The following is a 16,838-nucleotide window of genomic DNA, read 5'->3' on the forward strand; positions in this document are numbered from 1 at the left end:
CCCCGCATGCTCCCAGCAGGTCTGTGCCCCTCTGACTCCTCCCCCAGCCCAGGATGCCCGACCCCCACCCCGCCGGGCGCTGCGCTAGCTCGGTGGGCGGGCGCAGCTAGGTTGGCAATCCAGGGCCGAGCGCGTGCCGACAGCCAGGCTCCACCCCTCTTCTGCATATTCATTAGCACGGCCCCGCCCCTTCCATTTGTCAGCTGGGAGCCCAGGAGGAAGTGCGCCGCGATGTCCTTTTGTGTCCTACACTCGGAGCGCAGCGCAGCGAGCCGGGCTGAGCCCGCGCCCATGGCCCGGCCGGCCCCCCGCGTCCCGGGCCACTGAGCCCCGCCCGGCCCGGACACAGCACGCCGGGCACCAAGGTCAGTGCGGGATCGCGGCAGGGGACCCCCACCCGGCCCGTGTGACTCCACTCCGCAGGGGGGCTTGGGAGCGCACGGACGAGCAGACACGGACACGCGGGGACAGACGGACGCTTCAGGGACAGACAGACCCGGGGAGGAACTCGAGGGGACACGCAGACACTCGTGGGAACATGCGAACCGACACGCGGACAGACGGAGACACGGATAGACTTACCGGGGCACGGGGACACACAGACAGACTTGGGGACAGGGAACATCCCGGGAACAGACAGACAGACAGACATGGGGCTGCATAGTTGGGCAGATTCATGGTGGATACGGACAGACTCACACCACAAGACAGCACACACGGACAGACATGGAGACGGACAGACAGACACCCGCACAGATGGACAGGGCTGGAGTCTCACAGGGGGGACCCATGGGGAACCACAGACACCTGGGCAGACAGAGTCTCCCAGAGGCGTGAGCAGCTGTAGCCTGGTGCCAGAGCATGTGTCCATGTAAGTGACCATGTGTCCGTCCCATGATCTCGTGCCGGAACACGGCATCTCGTGCCCCCCTGCTGCCCAGGGCCTGGTGAGCGCCCTGTCCAGCCTGCCAGTGTGTGTTTGGAGTAACTGGAAGGGGGGAGGGGAATGACAGGTGTCAAACCGCCCCTGCCCCCTATGCTCAGGGCACCATGACCAGTCAAGCCAGAATCCTCCAGGGTCAAGGGTCACAGTCCTGAACTGGCCCAAGGCCTGACCCTGAAGGGGGGAGCGGGTGGATAGAAACAACAGGGGTGGGCCAGGCTGGGATAGAATGGGGAGGCCGGGGAACTCCCCCCCCCCACACACCAGGAATCCAGACTTCTCCTTCCCCCTTGCCCTCAGCACATGTTAGGGCCAGGAACCCCCCATTTAGATGATGGATGATGTCATTTACTGGGTCTCGCGTGGACTGGGAGCAAGATGCAGTGTCACCCCTCCCATATGCACCAGGGTGCCTCCTGGCACAGGTTCCTGTGATCCATTACATCTCCTGGGGAGAGGGGTGAGAAAGTTTGACCAACTTTTCTATATATGTCTGTGCTACAGAAGGGAAGGAGGTTCTGGGGGAGGGGATGTATGCATGTTTGGGGTAGTATGTAAAAGGAGGGTGGGGGATGGAGTTCAGGGGGAAGGAGGGTGGATGGGTGGGAAAGGTGGGGTGAAATGGGGGTGCATGGAGGGGGGAATCCCAGTCTTCCCCCAGTGGCTATCCCAGATGTCTGGATCCCAGTCCCCATCCCAGTTTCCCCCCTTTCTCCCCAGGGGCTGGAAGTGCCTTAGGGCTCCAGGTTAACCCCAGTGCAGGGAGTTGGCCTGGGGCTGGGCTGGAGCTGGGGGAGGGGTGCAGGGGGAAGGAGGGTGCATGGATAGTTGGATGCAGAGGAAGGATGGAGGTTGGGGGGCTGCAGAAGGGGAGGAGTGTAGGAGGATAAAGGACAGTCTTCTGTAAGTACAGTGGGGCATGATGGAGGGTCCAGGCCCCACGTCCCCTCCCCCTGCTCTTGTGTAACACCCCCGGCCCTATGCTGCGGGACATTAGGAAAGAGACAAGACGTCGCAGGAAGGGGACAAAGGTCGCTGGGGGGGTGGGGCGGGAACATGGGGACAGACAGAGTAACAGACGCAGCCGACACGCCTGGAACGCTAGGGACTGGGATGTCATGCATGGACACGGGGGGAATACACTGACATGGGGCTAACACACATGGACATTTCCCCTTCCTCCCCCCCCCCCAAGTTGGACTAAAGGTCGCCTCTAGCATTCATTCCTGACCAGTCTATGCCATCCCGGACACCTGGGTTCCATTCCTGATCCCTGTTTCTGCCCCCTCCTTGTGGGCTGGGAGTGCTGCCAGGTTAGGCCTAGTGTGGGGGAGGAGGGATGTGGGTGCTGGGCTGGCCTATATGTGTTTGCAGGGGAGGGTACGGCCCTGTAGGGCTATGACCCCTCCCTGATCTCATTGGCTCCATCTGAAGAGTACCCTGCCTGGGTCCATAAGTGGGGAGCCCAGGCAGTTCAACCATGCCCCTGTCCCCCCAGTTCCAGCAGAGGCCCCACTCTTCAGAGGCCCCCTACCCAGAAACTCCCCCAGAGCCCAGCACTGAGTCAAGCGGGGGGAAAAGGGGGCTGAGACCCAGGGGCCCTCTGAGCACTGGAGAGTGGAGGTGGGCGTGTTGGGGAGTGGGGAGCTGTCTGAGCTGTGGCCTGCAGACTAATCCCTCTGCCATGACCCTTATCTGCCTCCTGCAGCTTGGGTTGACTTGAGCCCTGGGGAGGGGGTTAATTCCCACGCCAGGTGTGGGGAGAGCACAGAGCTGAGGCTATTTTGATACCAACTTTTGCCCTCCCAGAACCTGCTCTGGGCAGCAGAGAGACCCCACTTTGCATGCCCACACACACCACCCCCCTTACCACGCACCCCCCCCCAGCCTGTGATCAGAGTCTCTCTCTCTGTGACCTTGAGCCTGTCACATGCCCAACCCTGAGATACTGGAGCTGGCACTGGGAGGGGGAGGAAGAGTGCTGAACATCTGGGAAGAGAGGCCCCTAGGTGTGTGTGTGGGGGGGAGATCCTGTGTGGGGCTGCCCAGCTCTGGGGGGGGGTCACAGCTATGACATCAGAGCAAGCCGTATGGGACTGAATCTCCCCTCTGCAGCTTTCCATGGCCCCCAGTGGAGAGACCAGGACATGGAAAGGGACCCAGGCATCTGGAATGGCAGTACAGGGCACTCAACCCTAAGGAGCTCCCACAGTATCCGGGAGGGGTGTCAAGGGCAGGGATTGGCCAGTCCGGATGGGGGGAAATTTTCTCACTGCCCCCCCAACCTCCTCTTCCACATGTGTCGCTCCCTGCAGGCCACCCCAACCATGTCGTCTCGGGATCACCGGGCCGAGTTCTTCATCAAGACAGAACCGGCCTCACCGGACAGCTTGGCCCAGCGCAGCCCCAGCGGCTCCTCCGACGCCAGCGGCCCTCCACATGACCCCGAGCCGGGGGCACTGACCCTCCGGCGCCATGACAACAACCCTGATGAAGCCTTGCCCCGGGGCAAGTATGTGCTGAGCTCCCTGCCCAAGCGTCTGTGCCTGGTGTGCGGGGACGTGGCTTCAGGGTATCACTACGGCGTGGCTTCCTGTGAGGCCTGCAAAGCCTTCTTCAAGCGCACTATACAAGGTAACCCCCTCCACACCCCGAGCCTGGTGGTTGCCCCTCCGTCCCAACTGGCAGCCCCTGCTACTCCTGTCCCGGGCCACTCCTGCACTGATCGATGCTGGGAGGATGGGTGGTGGCTCCCTGCCCCTCCGAACATGCACTTAGGAATTGGATCTTGGTTTCCCAAAGGGGTGCGGTCGTCTGCCCCTGCCCTTGTCTCAGTTTCCCAAATGCTGGGGAATTGGGTCAAGGGAGGGGGAGAGCCCCAAGGGGATGAGATCAGCAGGAGGGGAGGGGCACCTGCCCCAGAGCTCCCTGCTCATGGCCAGTTGGTGATTTGCGATGGGAGGAAAAATTCAGTTTTGCTGAAATTGTTTTATTTTTCCCTTGGGAAAATTGAGATGAAATATCTTGAGTGGAGCCCAATTGGTTCCACTGGCCTCCCCTCCTGGAAGCTGTAATTCAGATGCCTTGCGATCCCCATTCTCCTGTAGGCTGGTTTTCCCAACAGGACTACATCTCCCATGATGCACCGTGGTCTCCCTTGCTGACCCTCCCCACTGCCTGATAGGAGCTGTAGTTCAGGTGCTTCATGGGGCAGTTCTCCTCTCTGGGCAGGGCTGGGCTACATACATTTCCCACGATGCACTGAGGTCTCCCCTCTCCTCCTAGGTGCACTGAGCTGTAGCCCACTAGTCCAGGAGTTTGCACTATTAAAGGGGGAAGGGTTTCTTCTGCGTTGTGGGTGGGTGTGTGGCCCCACCCCCTGGTCTCCCACTCCCTTAGGACTCCATACTCTCCCAGCCCTCAATGATTTGGTCCCATCTCACTGCATGCCCCCACTTTCCCCCATCGGCTCAGTCCCACCTTCTCCCTCCCCCAGGGTTTCCCCCACCACCACTTCAGCTCATCTATTTCCCTCATATTCCCCCCCATCTTAGCCCACCAGCTCTGGTCTTGGACCCTGTCTTCACCCCCCAACCTGGTCTCAGCCCCGTCTCACCCTACTCTTCCCCCAGGCAGTATCGAATACAGCTGCCCGGCCAGTAATGACTGCGAGATCACCAAGCGGCGCCGCAAAGCCTGCCAGGCCTGTCGGTTCACCAAGTGCCTGCGCGTTGGCATGCTCAAGGAAGGTATGGGGGGTGGCACGGCCCAGGGTGGGGCCTGGGGGCAGAAAGAAGGTGGTTGGGGGGTTGCAGGGAAGGAGCTAGGGGGCTGGCAGGGGGAATTGGGAGCAGAGTTGGGAGGGAGAGCACGGGTAGGGATGGGAGGGAGTGGAGGGGGATAAAGGGCTGCTGAGAGGGATCTAGTTGAGGAAACTGGTTGGGGCAGTGGATGGTGAGCTGGGGGGCAGGTGAGGGAGGCAGGATGAGGGAGGGGCAGGCAGCCAGGATCATGTCAGGGGGAACCATCGGGAGAACCCTGGGGGTCAAACAGCCCATCAGTGCCCCTCCACCCCCTGTTGTTATGAGGGCGTATTGGTCCCCTTGGAAATAGAGGGATGGGTGGGGAAGGAGGATTTGAGGGTAGTGGGGATGCATTATGACTCCACATCTTCTGCTCTGCCCCCAGGGGTGCGGCTGGACCGAGTGCGAGGGGGGCGTCAGAAATACAAGCGCCGCCCTGAGGTGGATGGGGCCCCATTCCCCAACACGTTCGCCATCCCCCAAATTGCCTCAGCGACCAGCAAGAAGCCAGGTGAGTGGGGTGGGGCTGGGGGTCAGGATTGTGAGGCAGAGCTGTGGGTGGGGGCTGGGGGAGCCCAAGGCTGAGGTAGCAGGGGGCTATGGGTCAGGATTGAGGGGCACAGGCAGAGCTGGGGGATCCCCACTCACCACACCTCCTCCCTGCAGCCCCAATTAACCCCATGGTGTCCCACCTGCTGGTGGCGGAGCCTGAGAAGCTGTATGCGATGCCCGACCCAGCGCTGCCCGATGGGCCCCTCCGTGCCACCAGTGCCCTGTGTGACCTGGCTGACCGCGAGATCGTCGTCATCATCGGCTGGGCCAAGAACATCCCAGGTAGGGCCTCATCCCCGCCCCACAGCGTTCTTCATGGCCCCCACCCCCGTGTGCTGCCCTCCCCCCCGATCCTGTCTGTCTCACCCCCTGCAGGTTCCTGCAACGGGATGCCCAGCCCTGCCCCTCCCAACACCCAGTTTCCCCCCTACAGGTCCCCTAGTCCCTGTTGTCGTCCCAGCCCCTGACTCCTGTCTTCCCCGGCAGGGTTCCCAGCCCATGCTGCCCCCTAACCCGTCTCTGCCTGCAGGGTTCCCAGCGCTGTCGCTGGCCGATCAGATGAGCGTGCTGCAGAGCGCCTGGCTGGAGGTGCTGGTGCTGGGCGTGGCCTGGCGCTCGCTGCCCTGTGAGGACGAGGTGGTCTTTGCCGAGGACTTTGCGCTGGACGAGGAGGGGGCACGTGCGGCAGGGCTCTGGGAGCTGAGCGCCGCCCTCCTGCAGCTGGTGCGCAAGTACCGCGCCCTGCGGCTGGAGCGTGAGGAATACGTTCTGCTCAAGGCCCTGGCCCTCGCTAACTCAGGTGGGTCGTCCCCCGCTCCCCTCCCACGGGGGCTTGGGGCAGTTCTCTGCACCTGGCTTTTATCGCCCCTGGGTCGGGCTGGAATCAGACCCATTCCTGCCCAGTCTCCCCTCTCCCCAGGCTCTGCCTACCACAGCTCCCTCCTTGGCCCCCACCCAGATTTAATTCAAGGACATGGTGGCAATGTCCCTACTGGTTTCACTGCTCCCCCCACCCCCGACTTGGTGCACAGTGCAGCCCCCCATCTGCCCCAGACTCGGTGCACATTGGCAACAGGCCACCCCCCCCCCCCCGCTCTAACCCGCCCCCGGTTTCCCCCCAGACTCGGTGCACATCGAGGACATGGCAGCTGTGCAGCGACTGCGGGACGTGCTGCACGAGGCCCTGCTGGAGTACGAGGGGAGCCGACGGCCGGAGGAGCCACGCCGGGCGGGGAAGCTGCTGCTAACGCTGCCCCTGCTGCGCCAGACGGCCGCCCGCGCCCTGCACCACTTCTATGGCATCAAGCTGGGAGGGAAGGTGCCCATGCACAAGCTCTTTCTCGAGATGCTGGAAGCCATGATGGACTGAGACAACCCCTCGTCCCCCTCCTCTCCATGTGGGGGGAATAGACGGACAGACCTGGGGCAGAGGAGACAGACACATAGATGCTGGAGAGGGGGACAGGGAGGAATGGGGATGGACACACTGACCCAGGGGGAGGGGAAAGACACACTGGGGAGGAGCAGGGATGGACGGGGAGTGGGGGTGAGGACAGACACCCGGACACTGGGACAACAGGTGCTGGACGGACAGACACAGACGCTCCAGCTGGGGGACGATGAGGGATCGGGAGCAGGGGGGAATGCATGTGGACAGTAGGGCAGACAGTGGAAGGTGGGGAGGGGACTGATGTGGAGGTGGCTGAAGCATGGCCACAGGGCTGGGGATGGTCATGCTGGAGACACAGGGGACAGTGGGGGTAGGGGACAGACTGACGGGCGGACCCAGCCCCCCATATGCACTGGAAGCCATATTCTAACTTATTAGCTGGGGGCAAGGATTTAGTGGAGGGGGGAAGCACCAGGGCCCCCCATGGAAGCCATAATGGATCTGAACAGCACAAAGCTGTATGGGGGGGGTGTTAACCCCACATGCAGACCTGGCCTGGGGGGTCCCTGCTTGCCCCTGGCTCAGGGCAGGGGACCCCCCCAGCTGACATGTGCTTGCCCAACAGCCATTGTGTGCCGGGGCTGCAGGTAGCTTGGCATTGGAGGGGGGTGGGCGGTAACAGCAGGGGCAGCTGATTCTCACTGAAGAGGGGGCCATCATAGCGACACCACCCCGGCAGGTGGCCCCCTCGTCCCTGAACTCTGCTTAGGGGAGAACGTGTGGGGGAGAATAACCTCCCCAATCCCAAAATGGGGGATCCCTGAGGCCTCCCACCCCCTGCCCCAGAGTGGGGGTGAGAGGATTACAATAGCCCTTTAAGCAATAAAAGAACAAACTATGTATGCACTTGGCAAGGGGGAGGTTGGGATCCCCTCAATCAGGGAGCAAAGCCTGGGAGCCTGAATCAGGCAGAAGAACGTGGGCTGTTCTCCTGGCTTGGGAGAGGAGGGATGAGGGGGGTTTATTCATCTGTCCTGGGAAGGGAATTTAGATTTATGGGAGGTGTAGTAAACCCATGCTTTGCCTTGAAACATGGGGGAGGGCACTGGAGCCAGGGACTTCCAGTGGGATTTTTAATGGAAAATCCAGTGGGGTGATGAAAGCGGGGGTTTTCCCAGGTGGGTGAGGTGCCGTTAGCAGCAGGGTTTGGGAACCCCTACTGAGTGCTGGTCTCTTCCCACCTTCTCCCAGGCAGATGGAGACCCTGGAGAGGATGGGGTCTGATTGGCGGGGGGGAGCCCTCTTGCAGTTGGGCCCTGTGTGGTGGGGGGTTGAGAAAGGAGGCTGGAATCGGGGGGGAGGATCACCGCACTATGATAGGGGAGCTGCACAGATAGTAAGAGGGGGTTGCACAGGCTTGGCCATATTCAGGGGGTCCGTAGGGAAGGGAACAGAGGCTGGTATCCCCTCCACACACACCCTCAAATTTCCCCTTGCCCTTCTGCTGCTCATAGCAATAAGCCCCCTTCTTCCCCGGGGGTGGGGGTGAAGATGCTGAGAAACATGTACATAGCAATATATCAAACTGTATATTTGTTGCAGGATGACCCCCCTCATCTCTGCTCTCCTCGGGGGGGGGGGGGGTGCAGCCTCCATCTCCCCATTTCCAGAACAAGTGGGGTGACATGGAGGGGGTTTGTATTAAATTATGTATGTGTATATACTATAAATACCTCTATTTTGTGTATAGGTGCTATACACACACATACATAGAGCTATATTCCAGAACCAGAATAAACCATGGCGATCTACAGCCCGTATCCAGAGTCATCCTTGCTAGCAGTTAAGAGAGAGCAAGTGCGTTGTCGTGTCGTGTGTTTGTGCAGAACCTGGCCCAGGAGAGGCCTTGATCTTGTTTTCAGGGTGGGAGCAGTGCCTGGCCCAATGGGGGACCCACGCAGGGCTAGGGCTCCTGGGTACTCATGCACGCCAAATAACTGTACAAGAGGAAATTGCGTATGGTGCAGAGGTCCCAACACTGTGGGACACACCCCCTAGGGGGATGCAGAGGAAGGCTGGGGGGGGCACAGCCAGGCCATTACCAGCCCTCACAGGACAGGAGTAAGGGGAAAGGGGCACAGGGTAAGAAGTTTGGAGACCATTGCTATGGGGCAAGGTGGGGCAGGAAGATGCTCAGATGGACGCAGGGCTAACCAGGGACGGGGAGTGGACTAGAACAAAAGGGCACCAGCAGAACTGTGGGTGGGAGGAGCCCAGGCTAGGATAGCAGAGGGCTGTAGGTTGGGATTCCAGGGCACCAGCAGGGAAGGGGGCACAGTTAATTGATGATGCACCCCCACGCCAGGCTCCACCTCACAGCTTTATTTATACACAAACCAAACAAGCACAGAATGTCTTCTACTCCCTGCGGAACTCCCCCTCCCACTGCCACACTCTCCCAGCCCAGGGACCCCCCTGGCTGTCCTATCTTGGCCACCCAGGCCCTTCACGTCTCCTCTTCACTCAGCAGCATGTTGGGGATGCCCTTAGTGATAGGGAACTCCCGGCCAGAATCAGGGCACTTCAGGACACCCTCCATCACTTCCACCTGTGCAGGGAAGGAAACACAGGTCAGCTGCAGCTGAGGGACAGACTATGCCCTGGTCCTCTGCCCCCTACAGGCCCCTCCATCAGCAGGGATGGGTGGAACTTCCCCAGAGTGAGCAGCAGCCTTCCCTTCTCCATTTGTTTGTTTATTTTGGGACAGGGGTATTTTGCTGCAATCACAAATCCCCACCATCAGGGAATTCTTAGCAGCTGGCAGACAGGGCTGACTGAGCCAATCCAGACTCATAGAAGATCCCGTGAGCCCAGTGCCACAGCACCTGCCGGACTCTCAGCAGCCCCCTGAGAGTGGATTCCTACATGCAGCTGGGGCAGGGGGAGAATCTCTCCTCCCTCCAATCAGCATACTCTCACTGCCCGTGTCTGCATTTGGAGCAAGGGTAGCAACAGAGAGAGATTCCCCACCCTGGGGGATCCCCAGTGTCTCTGTGGCTGGTAAGTCCCCAGTGTCTAGGCCAGGAAAGGAGTTGTGTTTGTTATCATTGGCCCCTGCATACAACCTTAACCAAGGGTTGGTGATGCCTGGGAGACAGTGCCCAGCACCACGCAGGGAGCCGGCGGAGGGCTGTGGAAGTGTGGGGAGGCTGCAGTGTCTCACCTCCAGCAGCACATGATGCACCTTCCTCAGGAAGTCCTCGTTGCTCTCGTACTCAGGGGGCAGCTGGGGGGGCAGGTCCGACAGGTGGCCCAGCTGTAAGGGGGAGGGAGCTGAATGTCACAATGCTGGCCCCAGGAGAGAAGCTTTGCTCTGACTGACCCAGACCCAACTAACCCTGGCTCCAGGCTGCTCTGCCAATCCACAGCGCCCACCTCCTGCCATGACAGCCCCATGTCAAGGGACCCCAGCACCGAAGCGAGCTCCACCCCCCTGCTAAGCTCCTCCCACCCCTGGCCTGGACGGGGGCGGGGCCAGCCCCGGCTCCCCCCATACTCACGCTCTCCGCAGCCTCCACCAGGGCCCCCCACTCCACCTTGGGGATCATCCGCGCCACGAACTCCTGGTTGAAGTCCACGTTATTCACTTTCACTTCGGTGGCCTGCGGGGAGGAGGAGGGGAAGGGTCAGTCGGGCTAGGCGCGGCCGGGGCGGGGCCCCCGGGGGCAGGAGGCATCACCCCCATGGGGGAGGAAATCAGCCCGGGGACCCCGACCCAGCGCTGGGCTCGGCCCTCTCCGGGTGCGGGGGAGCCCCGTTACCTGGATACGGAGGGGAAACCCCGCCCCGGGCCGCACCCCCCGCACGTGCGAGGTCAGCATGTTGTGTGTCAGCAGCTTCATCCTCGCGGGGTGTCACGTGTCACGCACGCCACACGCGGGGGTGAGGAAGCGATGGGAATCTACTTCCGGTTCAAGTCGCACCCCTACACTACTTCCGGATGGGATGTGCCTTACTTAAAAGGATCCGGCGGCTGAAAGGGAAACACGGACCCACATCTCACGATCCGGAGACAGGGCACCGCTCTCCGGACTCCCGGCTGCTCCCCAGGTGCCTTCCTCCGGATGGGGTGGAAAGAAGACCCGAAACTAGGGGGTTAACGTATGCAAATAGTATGCAAATCACATGTGTATATTTAATTTAAGAAATAAATATGCGCAAAAGGTAGGAGAAAAACACTCAAATTGATCGTAAATGATATGTTAATTGTATGCAAATTAAGCGTGCAAACCACTTGCCGTGTCACCCCGCCAATCAAAAGCAATCTGTATGTAAACCATGTGCCAATCTGCCATGCAAATGAGCCGCCAATGATATGCAAATATTATGCAAAAGAGTCTCGGTTGCGGCGCATGAGCATTCCCGGTCGAGGGGCCCCCAGGCTATTTCCATGGCAACTGTCGTTCAGGCGGTCTCTATGGGGACCGTGCGGCAGGGAGTGGCGGGGCTGGTGTTCCGGCGGGGGCTGGGGCGGGCCGGGTCCCTCCCCGGCTCCCAGCCCAGAGCCCGCAGCTTCGCAACCCGAGCAGGTGCCATGGCGCCCATTAAGGTGAGACCGGGCCGGAGGCTGGAGAGTCCGAGCCCAGGGACCCCCTTAAATCAGCCCCCAGCTGGGCCCCGCCACCTCCCCCTCGGGACCCTGCAAGCCTGAGGCCCTGCCCCCACATCCCTGAAGCTTGGAAGGTCACAACCCCCCCCTCGGCACGGCCCCCCCCAGGGCTCTGGCCTCACAAGGGAGGGGGAAACCAGCGGGGGGGGGCTGGGGCTAGAACAAGGGGGCACTGAGCTCCCAAATCCCTTCAAACCCAGGGGTGGGTGGGTGGGGGGAGGTTGGGAGTAGAAAGGGCTGGTTGGGGGGTGAGTTTAAGGAAAGGGGGGGAGGGGCAGCAGGGGTGGGGTTGGGAGTTGGGGGAGGAGTTAGAGTCGGGGGGGGTGAAGGGAGGCTGTAGAGAGGGGGAGCTAGGTGATGGGGTGAGATGGGAGCAGGAGGAGGGGGTTGGGGTCAGGGAGCTGGATTGTGAAGGAGGCTGGGGGAAGGGGTGGGTGTGAGCTGGGTTGGTGTCGGTGGGGGGAGGCGGGGGGCTGGTTGGGCTTGTGGGAGCTGGATTGGGGGAGTAGGGGAGCAGGCTGGGGAAGGAGGATGGTTGGTTGTGAAGGGGGGTTCATGGCCACCCAGAATTGGGTGGGGATGATGGGCAGGGAAGTGGGGGAGGCAAGTAATGACCTTGAGTAATTAGTTTGGAAACTCCAGGGCAGGGGTGCTGAGTCACTGAGGCTTTGCACTTTGTCCTTCCCCAAACCAGTGACAGAAACCCCCCACATAGACATAACTGGGAAGTACCCACGGGGTTGTCCTGCCCCCCAGCCATGGAGAGGCTCATCTCAGGCTTTGTGCGTCAGCTGGAGGGTTGTCTTTGCCCCCTTCTGGGTCTGGGGGGGTTCCAAGGCAGGAAGCGGGCCGGGTGGGTGAGAAGGGAGACACTCCCCCCATTAGCCCTCAGCTGCTCAGAGACCCATCTGTTCTGGTCATGCCCTGTCAGCGCTGGGGCGAGGGCTATAGTTGGGGCAAGAGGAACGGCCTCATTGGGATTCCAGAGTGGGGGTAGCAGGGGAGAGGCCCTGGGGGGTCTGGCATAGGCTTGCCTGGGTGGTGGGTGGAAGGGGACTTGGCTAGGCCTCCTACCCGCTCTCACCCCTTGTGCCACCCAGGTCGGAGACAAGCTGCCCAGTGTGGAAGTGTACGAGGGGGACCCTGGCACCAAGGTGGATGTGGCTGCACTCTTCAAGGGCAAGAAGGGGATTCTCTTTGGGGTGCCTGGTGCCTTCACCCCTGGTTGCTCCAAGGTGAGGGGTGAAGACCCCCTGCAGTGCCCCCTTTTCCTCACCCCACTGCTCTACCCATTTTAGAACACCCCCTCCCCAGACACCCCCTTCCCTGGAACCCACTCCTACTCCAGAGCATCCCTTCCCCCACCCTTTGCAACCTCCTATTCTAGAATGTCCCCTCCCCCACCCAGCTCCCCAGAACTCATTTCCTACAACATCCCCCACACACCCCCCATCCCATCCCTGTGGCCAAGGGAGCCGCAGGGTGGAAAGGGAAAGGGACCCATTTGTGAGCTCAGCCCGTCCTCGCATCCCTGGGCTGCCCCACTCTCTCCCCAGATGCCATGGGCCAGGTTGGGTGGGGGGGTCCTTGGGCTGGTGTCTGATGCCCCTCCCCCCATGCTAGGGGACTAATGCTCTTCCTGCCCCCTTCAGACCCACCTGCCAGGCTATGTGGAACAGGCTGGGGCGCTGAAGGACAAGGGCATGGAGCTGATCGCCTGCCTGGCCGTGAACGACGTCTTCGTCATGAGTGAGTGGGGCAAGGCCCATGGGGCCCAGGGCAAGGTGAGTGTGGGGGAAGGGGGCAAGGTCCATGGGGCTCAGGGGAAGAGGAGCTGGGGGTGAGGGGGCATGGTCCACATGGCCAAGGACAAAGGGGAGTGAAGGGGGGGCAAGGCAGGGGGAGTACATGTGGGGGTTGAGCTATGGCGCCCAGGCCAGGAGGAGCACAGACGGGAGGTGGGGGCACCAGCCAAGGGGAATGTGGGGAGTCCCAGGGACCATGGCAATGGGGAGTGTAGAGGGAGGGACTAGGGGACCCAGGGCAGGGACTAGGGGACCCAGCGAGAGGGGGTCGAGGCCCTGGGCAGTGTCCTTATGGAGGTTTATTGTGCTGAGTCTCAGGGGGAGGGGAGGAGTCTCTTTTCTCCCCCACCCAGTAGCACCCTAACCCCAAGGCTACAGGAGCCCTGCCCCGCAGGCAGCGGGTGACTCACCCAGGCAGGCGCAGGCACTTCCCTTCCTGGTAGGAGCTGTTGGTTATGCAAGGGATCATCTGTGGGTTGTGTAGTCCTGGAAGTGGGTGTGGCCCTTGCTAACCTCCCTGTCCACCTCATAGGCTCCTCTCCACTGGCTTCCTAACCCCCTCCCTTTCTCCCCCCAGGTGCGGATGCTGGCTGACCCCACTGGAGCCTTTGGAAAGGTAACCCCCCCATCCCCCAATCCATACCCTCAGGCACCAGCTGGGGCATCATCCTCCTAGACCACTCTCAGTTGTCATCTCCCTGCCCACCTATCTGTGTGCCAGTCTCTGGCCCTTCTCCTCCTCACCAGCTCCACAGCCAGATTCAGGGCCCACCCCACCCCCTGTGCCTGTCCTCTTTCCCCTGCCACCGTGTGCCTGTCCTGTTCCCTGCTCCTTCTCTACCTGCACTGTCAGATCCAGCCCCCCAGGAGGGTGTTCCTGCTCTGGGACGGTATGGGGAGGGGCACTGGGACTCTCATCCCCATTAGAGGCATGGAGGATTCTGTCCCTCCAGTTCCACCTCCCTCACACCAAGACCAGGATCTGGGTTGGGGTCAAAGGGTATCTGAGGACCAGGCAGCTCCAGAGGCCTGTTTGGGGAGCGGCAGTGTCCTCTGGCTGGAGGTGCCTATCTGACCCCCCCTCCCTTGCTTTCCCTTTCTCCACCAGGCTACAGAGCTGCTGCTGGACAAGGAGACCCTGCGTGACCTCTTTGGGACCAATCGCTGCAAAAGGTAAGGGATGCCCCTGTGGGCTCCCTACGCCCCAGTAGCCTCTCGGGGATACCCCCAGTGGGAAAGCTGGGGTTCCCTGTGTGTGCAGGCAAGCGATAGGCATGGGGATGAGTGTTGGGAGCTCAGAGGGGAGAGGATGCACCCTTGCAGCTGCAACTATGGGCCCCTGCAGTGTTCCCCTTGCCAGGGGCGGGGGGTGGGCTTGGGTATGGAGGGGAGAGGAAAGGGAAAGAAACAGAGTCCTCTTCTCCATCTCTGTGGGAAGCCCTGGGGAGAGGTAAAGCCCCCCTGGCTATATCCCCACACTCATACCCCCAATTCTCCCTTCTCCATGATAGAGGCCGGGGGCTAGGAGATGTGGGAGGGAGCCCTGGCTGTGTCCCCACACTAAACCTCCCATCTCCTCCCTGGGTTCTCCATGGTGGGGGAAGACAGGGTGGAGGGAGGAGAGAAGGAATCCCTGGAGTGGAGTGGAAGGGAGGGGACGCCCCCAGTTATGCTTTCACCCTGACCCCTCCCAAGTTTTCTGTGCTGGAGGATGGCATGGGGGGACCCTGGCACTGACACCCCCCATCTCTCCCAGGTTCTCCATGGTGCTGGAAGATGGCGTGGTGAAGGCTCTCAATGTGGAGGAGGATGGAACAGGCCTGACCTGCAGCCTGGCCAACCACATCCTCTCACAGCTCTGAGCACCAGGATGCCAGGGTCCCTCCTGCTGCTGCTCTTTCCCCCTCCCCACCATGCCCTAGCACCCAGAGCGGGGCAGTGCAGCACCCTTTCCCCACATGGTATGATGGCCTTCCCCCTGTGAGGGGGAGGGAGGGAGCTGCTCCTGCTGTGCTGGCTTTGGCCTCTTGGGGGCACTTGTGTCCTCCCTGAAGGTGCTGTACCGCTCCCATCCCCCACTGTGCTCTGTATCAACCTGGAATAAATGGCTCTTGCCAGCTCTGCCTCTGTGTCTTTGCTGGGGAGGGTCGCTCAGAGCTGGGAGGAGGGCATGGGTGGTGGTGGGGAAAACAAGGGAGCAACCCAGACTTCAGTTCTATCCTGCTCAGCCGCCACCCCACCCCACCCCACCCCACCCCTGAAAGGAGCTGGCAAGTCCATGCCTCCTGTTCACACCCCCCCCCCCCCCAATCTCATAATCCTCTCTTGCCTCCTTGGGGCCGAATAAATAGCATGGGGGACAGGCCACACAAGCAGGGGGAGATTGCTGCGGGGGGGGGGGGGTGTCTGTGCTCTAGAGATGGGGCGATCTCTGTGGGCATTGCTGAACCATGGGGGGGAGGGTTCCTGATCTCCCTGCCATGGGTGGTTGGTCCTACTGCAGCCCCCTCCCCTGTGGTGCCTAGCCCAGGGGCTGGTGGGGTGTCCCCCTGGAGTCACACTTTCCCCAAGCCCTGAGTAAAAGGATCATAAGATCTAGGCCAGGACGGGAGGAGGGATTGTGACTCTGCACTCCCTGACAAACAGGACCCCATTGACTGTCCCCAAGTAGGATTCCTGGTGTGAGCCCCAGCCTGGCCATAGGGGGGTGCTTTCACCCCACCCAACCCCAGGCTGGCCCCATGTCTGATGTGATAGGAAAGGGGCGGCTAGAATTCTCCCCCTGTAATGCCCTGGCTCCACTGTTCCTGCCCAGGCCAGGAGCCTGGACTTCCCCCACTCCCTAGGCTGGGAGCCTCAGCTTCCCACCTCCCTCAAAATGAGAGCACCAGCTCCCCCCACCCCCTAAACCATGAGCCCTAGCCCCTTACCTTTCCCAGAGGGGGAGGCCTGAGATTGAGCCCACAAGGAGCAGGATGTGAATCAGGTGGACAGTCATCCCCTTAAATTCAGGGGTCAGAGCAGGCCCCCTAACCTAGCAGCATTGGGCGTACTGGGAGATAGAGCAGAGAAACTCATGGGGGGCTGTTAAGTGTCCTGAGCAGAGGCTGGGGTGCTGCTGTATTGCTCCCCCCATCGCAAGGATGTGGGGGGCTGAAAGGGAGTATGGCTTTCCCCTACAGGGCACCCTGGGTCTCCCCACCGCTGGATGATGGCAGGATCCCATCAAGAATAATGACTTCAGGTTTATACTGGGGAGAGGTGGCGATGGGGGTGAGGGGGACGGGAGGAATCCAACACACACCCTGATGAAGGGAAGGAGCCGCTCCCACCCTGATGTGGTCAGAAGGGGGTGGTCCTGTCACCTTACCTCTAGGTCTGCTCGTTGACTGTTGATTGTTGAGGCCGTTCCTGCAGGGCTGGCCGCAGTTGGAAGCAGGAGGCCGAGCTAGATGGGTCCATGGGTCTGACCAAAGGCAGCGGGGCCCAAATGTCCAATCTGGGAGGCAGGGGAGGAAGCAGGTTACTGGTCTAGATGCGCCTGTGGGTCCGATCCAAGGCAGGAGGGGGATGTGATACTGGCCAGATGGGCCCATGGTTCTGATTCAGAGCAGGGGAAAGGTGGGCTACTGGGGTAGATGGGCCCACTGGGTGGGGCTCCCCAATTCCTCCCAAG

General features: G+C 61.2%; 3 protein-coding genes across 6 annotated transcripts; 2 read left to right on the forward strand and 1 right to left on the reverse strand.

Annotated features, from left to right (window-relative positions):
* Window positions 1-226: 226 nt before the first annotated feature.
* Window positions 227-8,501, forward strand: ESRRA (estrogen related receptor alpha). 3 transcript variants are annotated; one of them, XM_067544053.1, is made up of 7 exons: window positions 227-365; window positions 3,259-3,577; window positions 4,576-4,692; window positions 5,132-5,257; window positions 5,413-5,580; window positions 5,828-6,097; window positions 6,420-8,501. In XM_067544053.1, the coding sequence occupies exons 2-7, from the start codon at window positions 3,271-3,273 to the stop codon at window positions 6,665-6,667; spliced, it is 1,236 nt and encodes a 411-aa protein (XP_067400154.1). In that variant the 5' UTR covers window positions 227-365; window positions 3,259-3,270; the 3' UTR covers window positions 6,668-8,501. The 3 variants fall into 3 exon arrangements, with proteins under 3 accessions (XP_067400154.1, XP_067400155.1, XP_067400156.1); XM_067544054.1 differs by lacking the exon at window positions 227-365 and adding an exon at window positions 1,293-1,403; XM_067544055.1 differs by lacking the exons at window positions 227-365; window positions 3,259-3,577 and adding an exon at window positions 4,049-4,141.
* A 373-nt stretch (window positions 8,502-8,874) lies between these two features.
* On the reverse strand, window positions 8,875-10,668 carry TRMT112 (tRNA methyltransferase activator subunit 11-2). Its single transcript, XM_067544058.1, has 4 exons — window positions 10,510-10,668; window positions 10,249-10,350; window positions 9,912-10,004; window positions 8,875-9,296 (listed from the first exon to the last, which is right to left on the reverse strand). The coding sequence occupies exons 1-4, from the start codon at window positions 10,588-10,590 to the stop codon at window positions 9,195-9,197; spliced, it is 378 nt and encodes a 125-aa protein (XP_067400159.1). The 5' UTR covers window positions 10,591-10,668; the 3' UTR covers window positions 8,875-9,194.
* Window positions 10,669-10,858: 190 nt separating this feature from the next.
* PRDX5 (peroxiredoxin 5) lies at window positions 10,859-15,279 on the forward strand. 2 transcript variants are annotated; one of them, XM_067544057.1, is made up of 6 exons: window positions 10,859-10,912; window positions 12,458-12,592; window positions 13,010-13,141; window positions 13,740-13,778; window positions 14,271-14,335; window positions 14,919-15,279. In XM_067544057.1, exons 1-6 carry the CDS (start codon window positions 10,874-10,876, stop codon window positions 15,022-15,024), a joined length of 516 nt encoding a protein of 171 aa, XP_067400158.1. In that variant the 5' UTR covers window positions 10,859-10,873; the 3' UTR covers window positions 15,025-15,279. The 2 variants fall into 2 exon arrangements, with proteins under 2 accessions (XP_067400158.1, XP_067400157.1); XM_067544056.1 differs by lacking the exon at window positions 10,859-10,912 and adding an exon at window positions 11,124-11,297.
* Window positions 15,280-16,838: the final 1,559 nt, after the last annotated feature.

The sequence above is a fragment of the Emydura macquarii genome, unplaced genomic scaffold (assembly GCF_026122565.2).
Source record: "Emydura macquarii macquarii isolate MOO-44397 ecotype Brisbane River unplaced genomic scaffold, CSIRO-AGI_Emac_v2 contig_968, whole genome shotgun sequence".
Taxonomy (NCBI): domain Eukaryota; kingdom Metazoa; phylum Chordata; order Testudines; family Chelidae; genus Emydura; species Emydura macquarii.

Coding starts and splice junctions, on each gene's coding strand:
- ESRRA (XM_067544053.1), top strand. CDS start 3,271: ATGTCGTCTCGGGATCACCGGGCCGAGTTCTTCATCAAGACAGAACCG. Junction 4,693..5,131: donor CGTTGGCATGCTCAAGGAAG/GTATGGGGGGTG, acceptor CTCTGCCCCCAG/GGGTGCGGCTGGACCGAGTG. Junction 5,581..5,827: donor CTGGGCCAAGAACATCCCAG/GTAGGGCCTCAT, acceptor CTCTGCCTGCAG/GGTTCCCAGCGCTGTCGCTG.
- TRMT112 (XM_067544058.1), bottom strand. CDS start 10,590: ATGAAGCTGCTGACACACAACATGCTGACCTCGCACGTGCGGGGGGTG. Junction 10,005..10,248: donor TGGTGGAGGCTGCGGAGAGC/GTGAGTATGGGG, acceptor TCCCCCTTACAG/CTGGGCCACCTGTCGGACCT. Junction 9,297..9,911: donor TGCATCATGTGCTGCTGGAG/GTGAGACACTGC, acceptor TTCCCTGCACAG/GTGGAAGTGATGGAGGGTGT.
- PRDX5 (XM_067544056.1), top strand. CDS start 11,139: ATGGCAACTGTCGTTCAGGCGGTCTCTATGGGGACCGTGCGGCAGGGA. Junction 12,593..13,009: donor TCACCCCTGGTTGCTCCAAG/GTGAGGGGTGAA, acceptor TGCCCCCTTCAG/ACCCACCTGCCAGGCTATGT. Junction 13,779..14,270: donor CCACTGGAGCCTTTGGAAAG/GTAACCCCCCCA, acceptor TTTCTCCACCAG/GCTACAGAGCTGCTGCTGGA.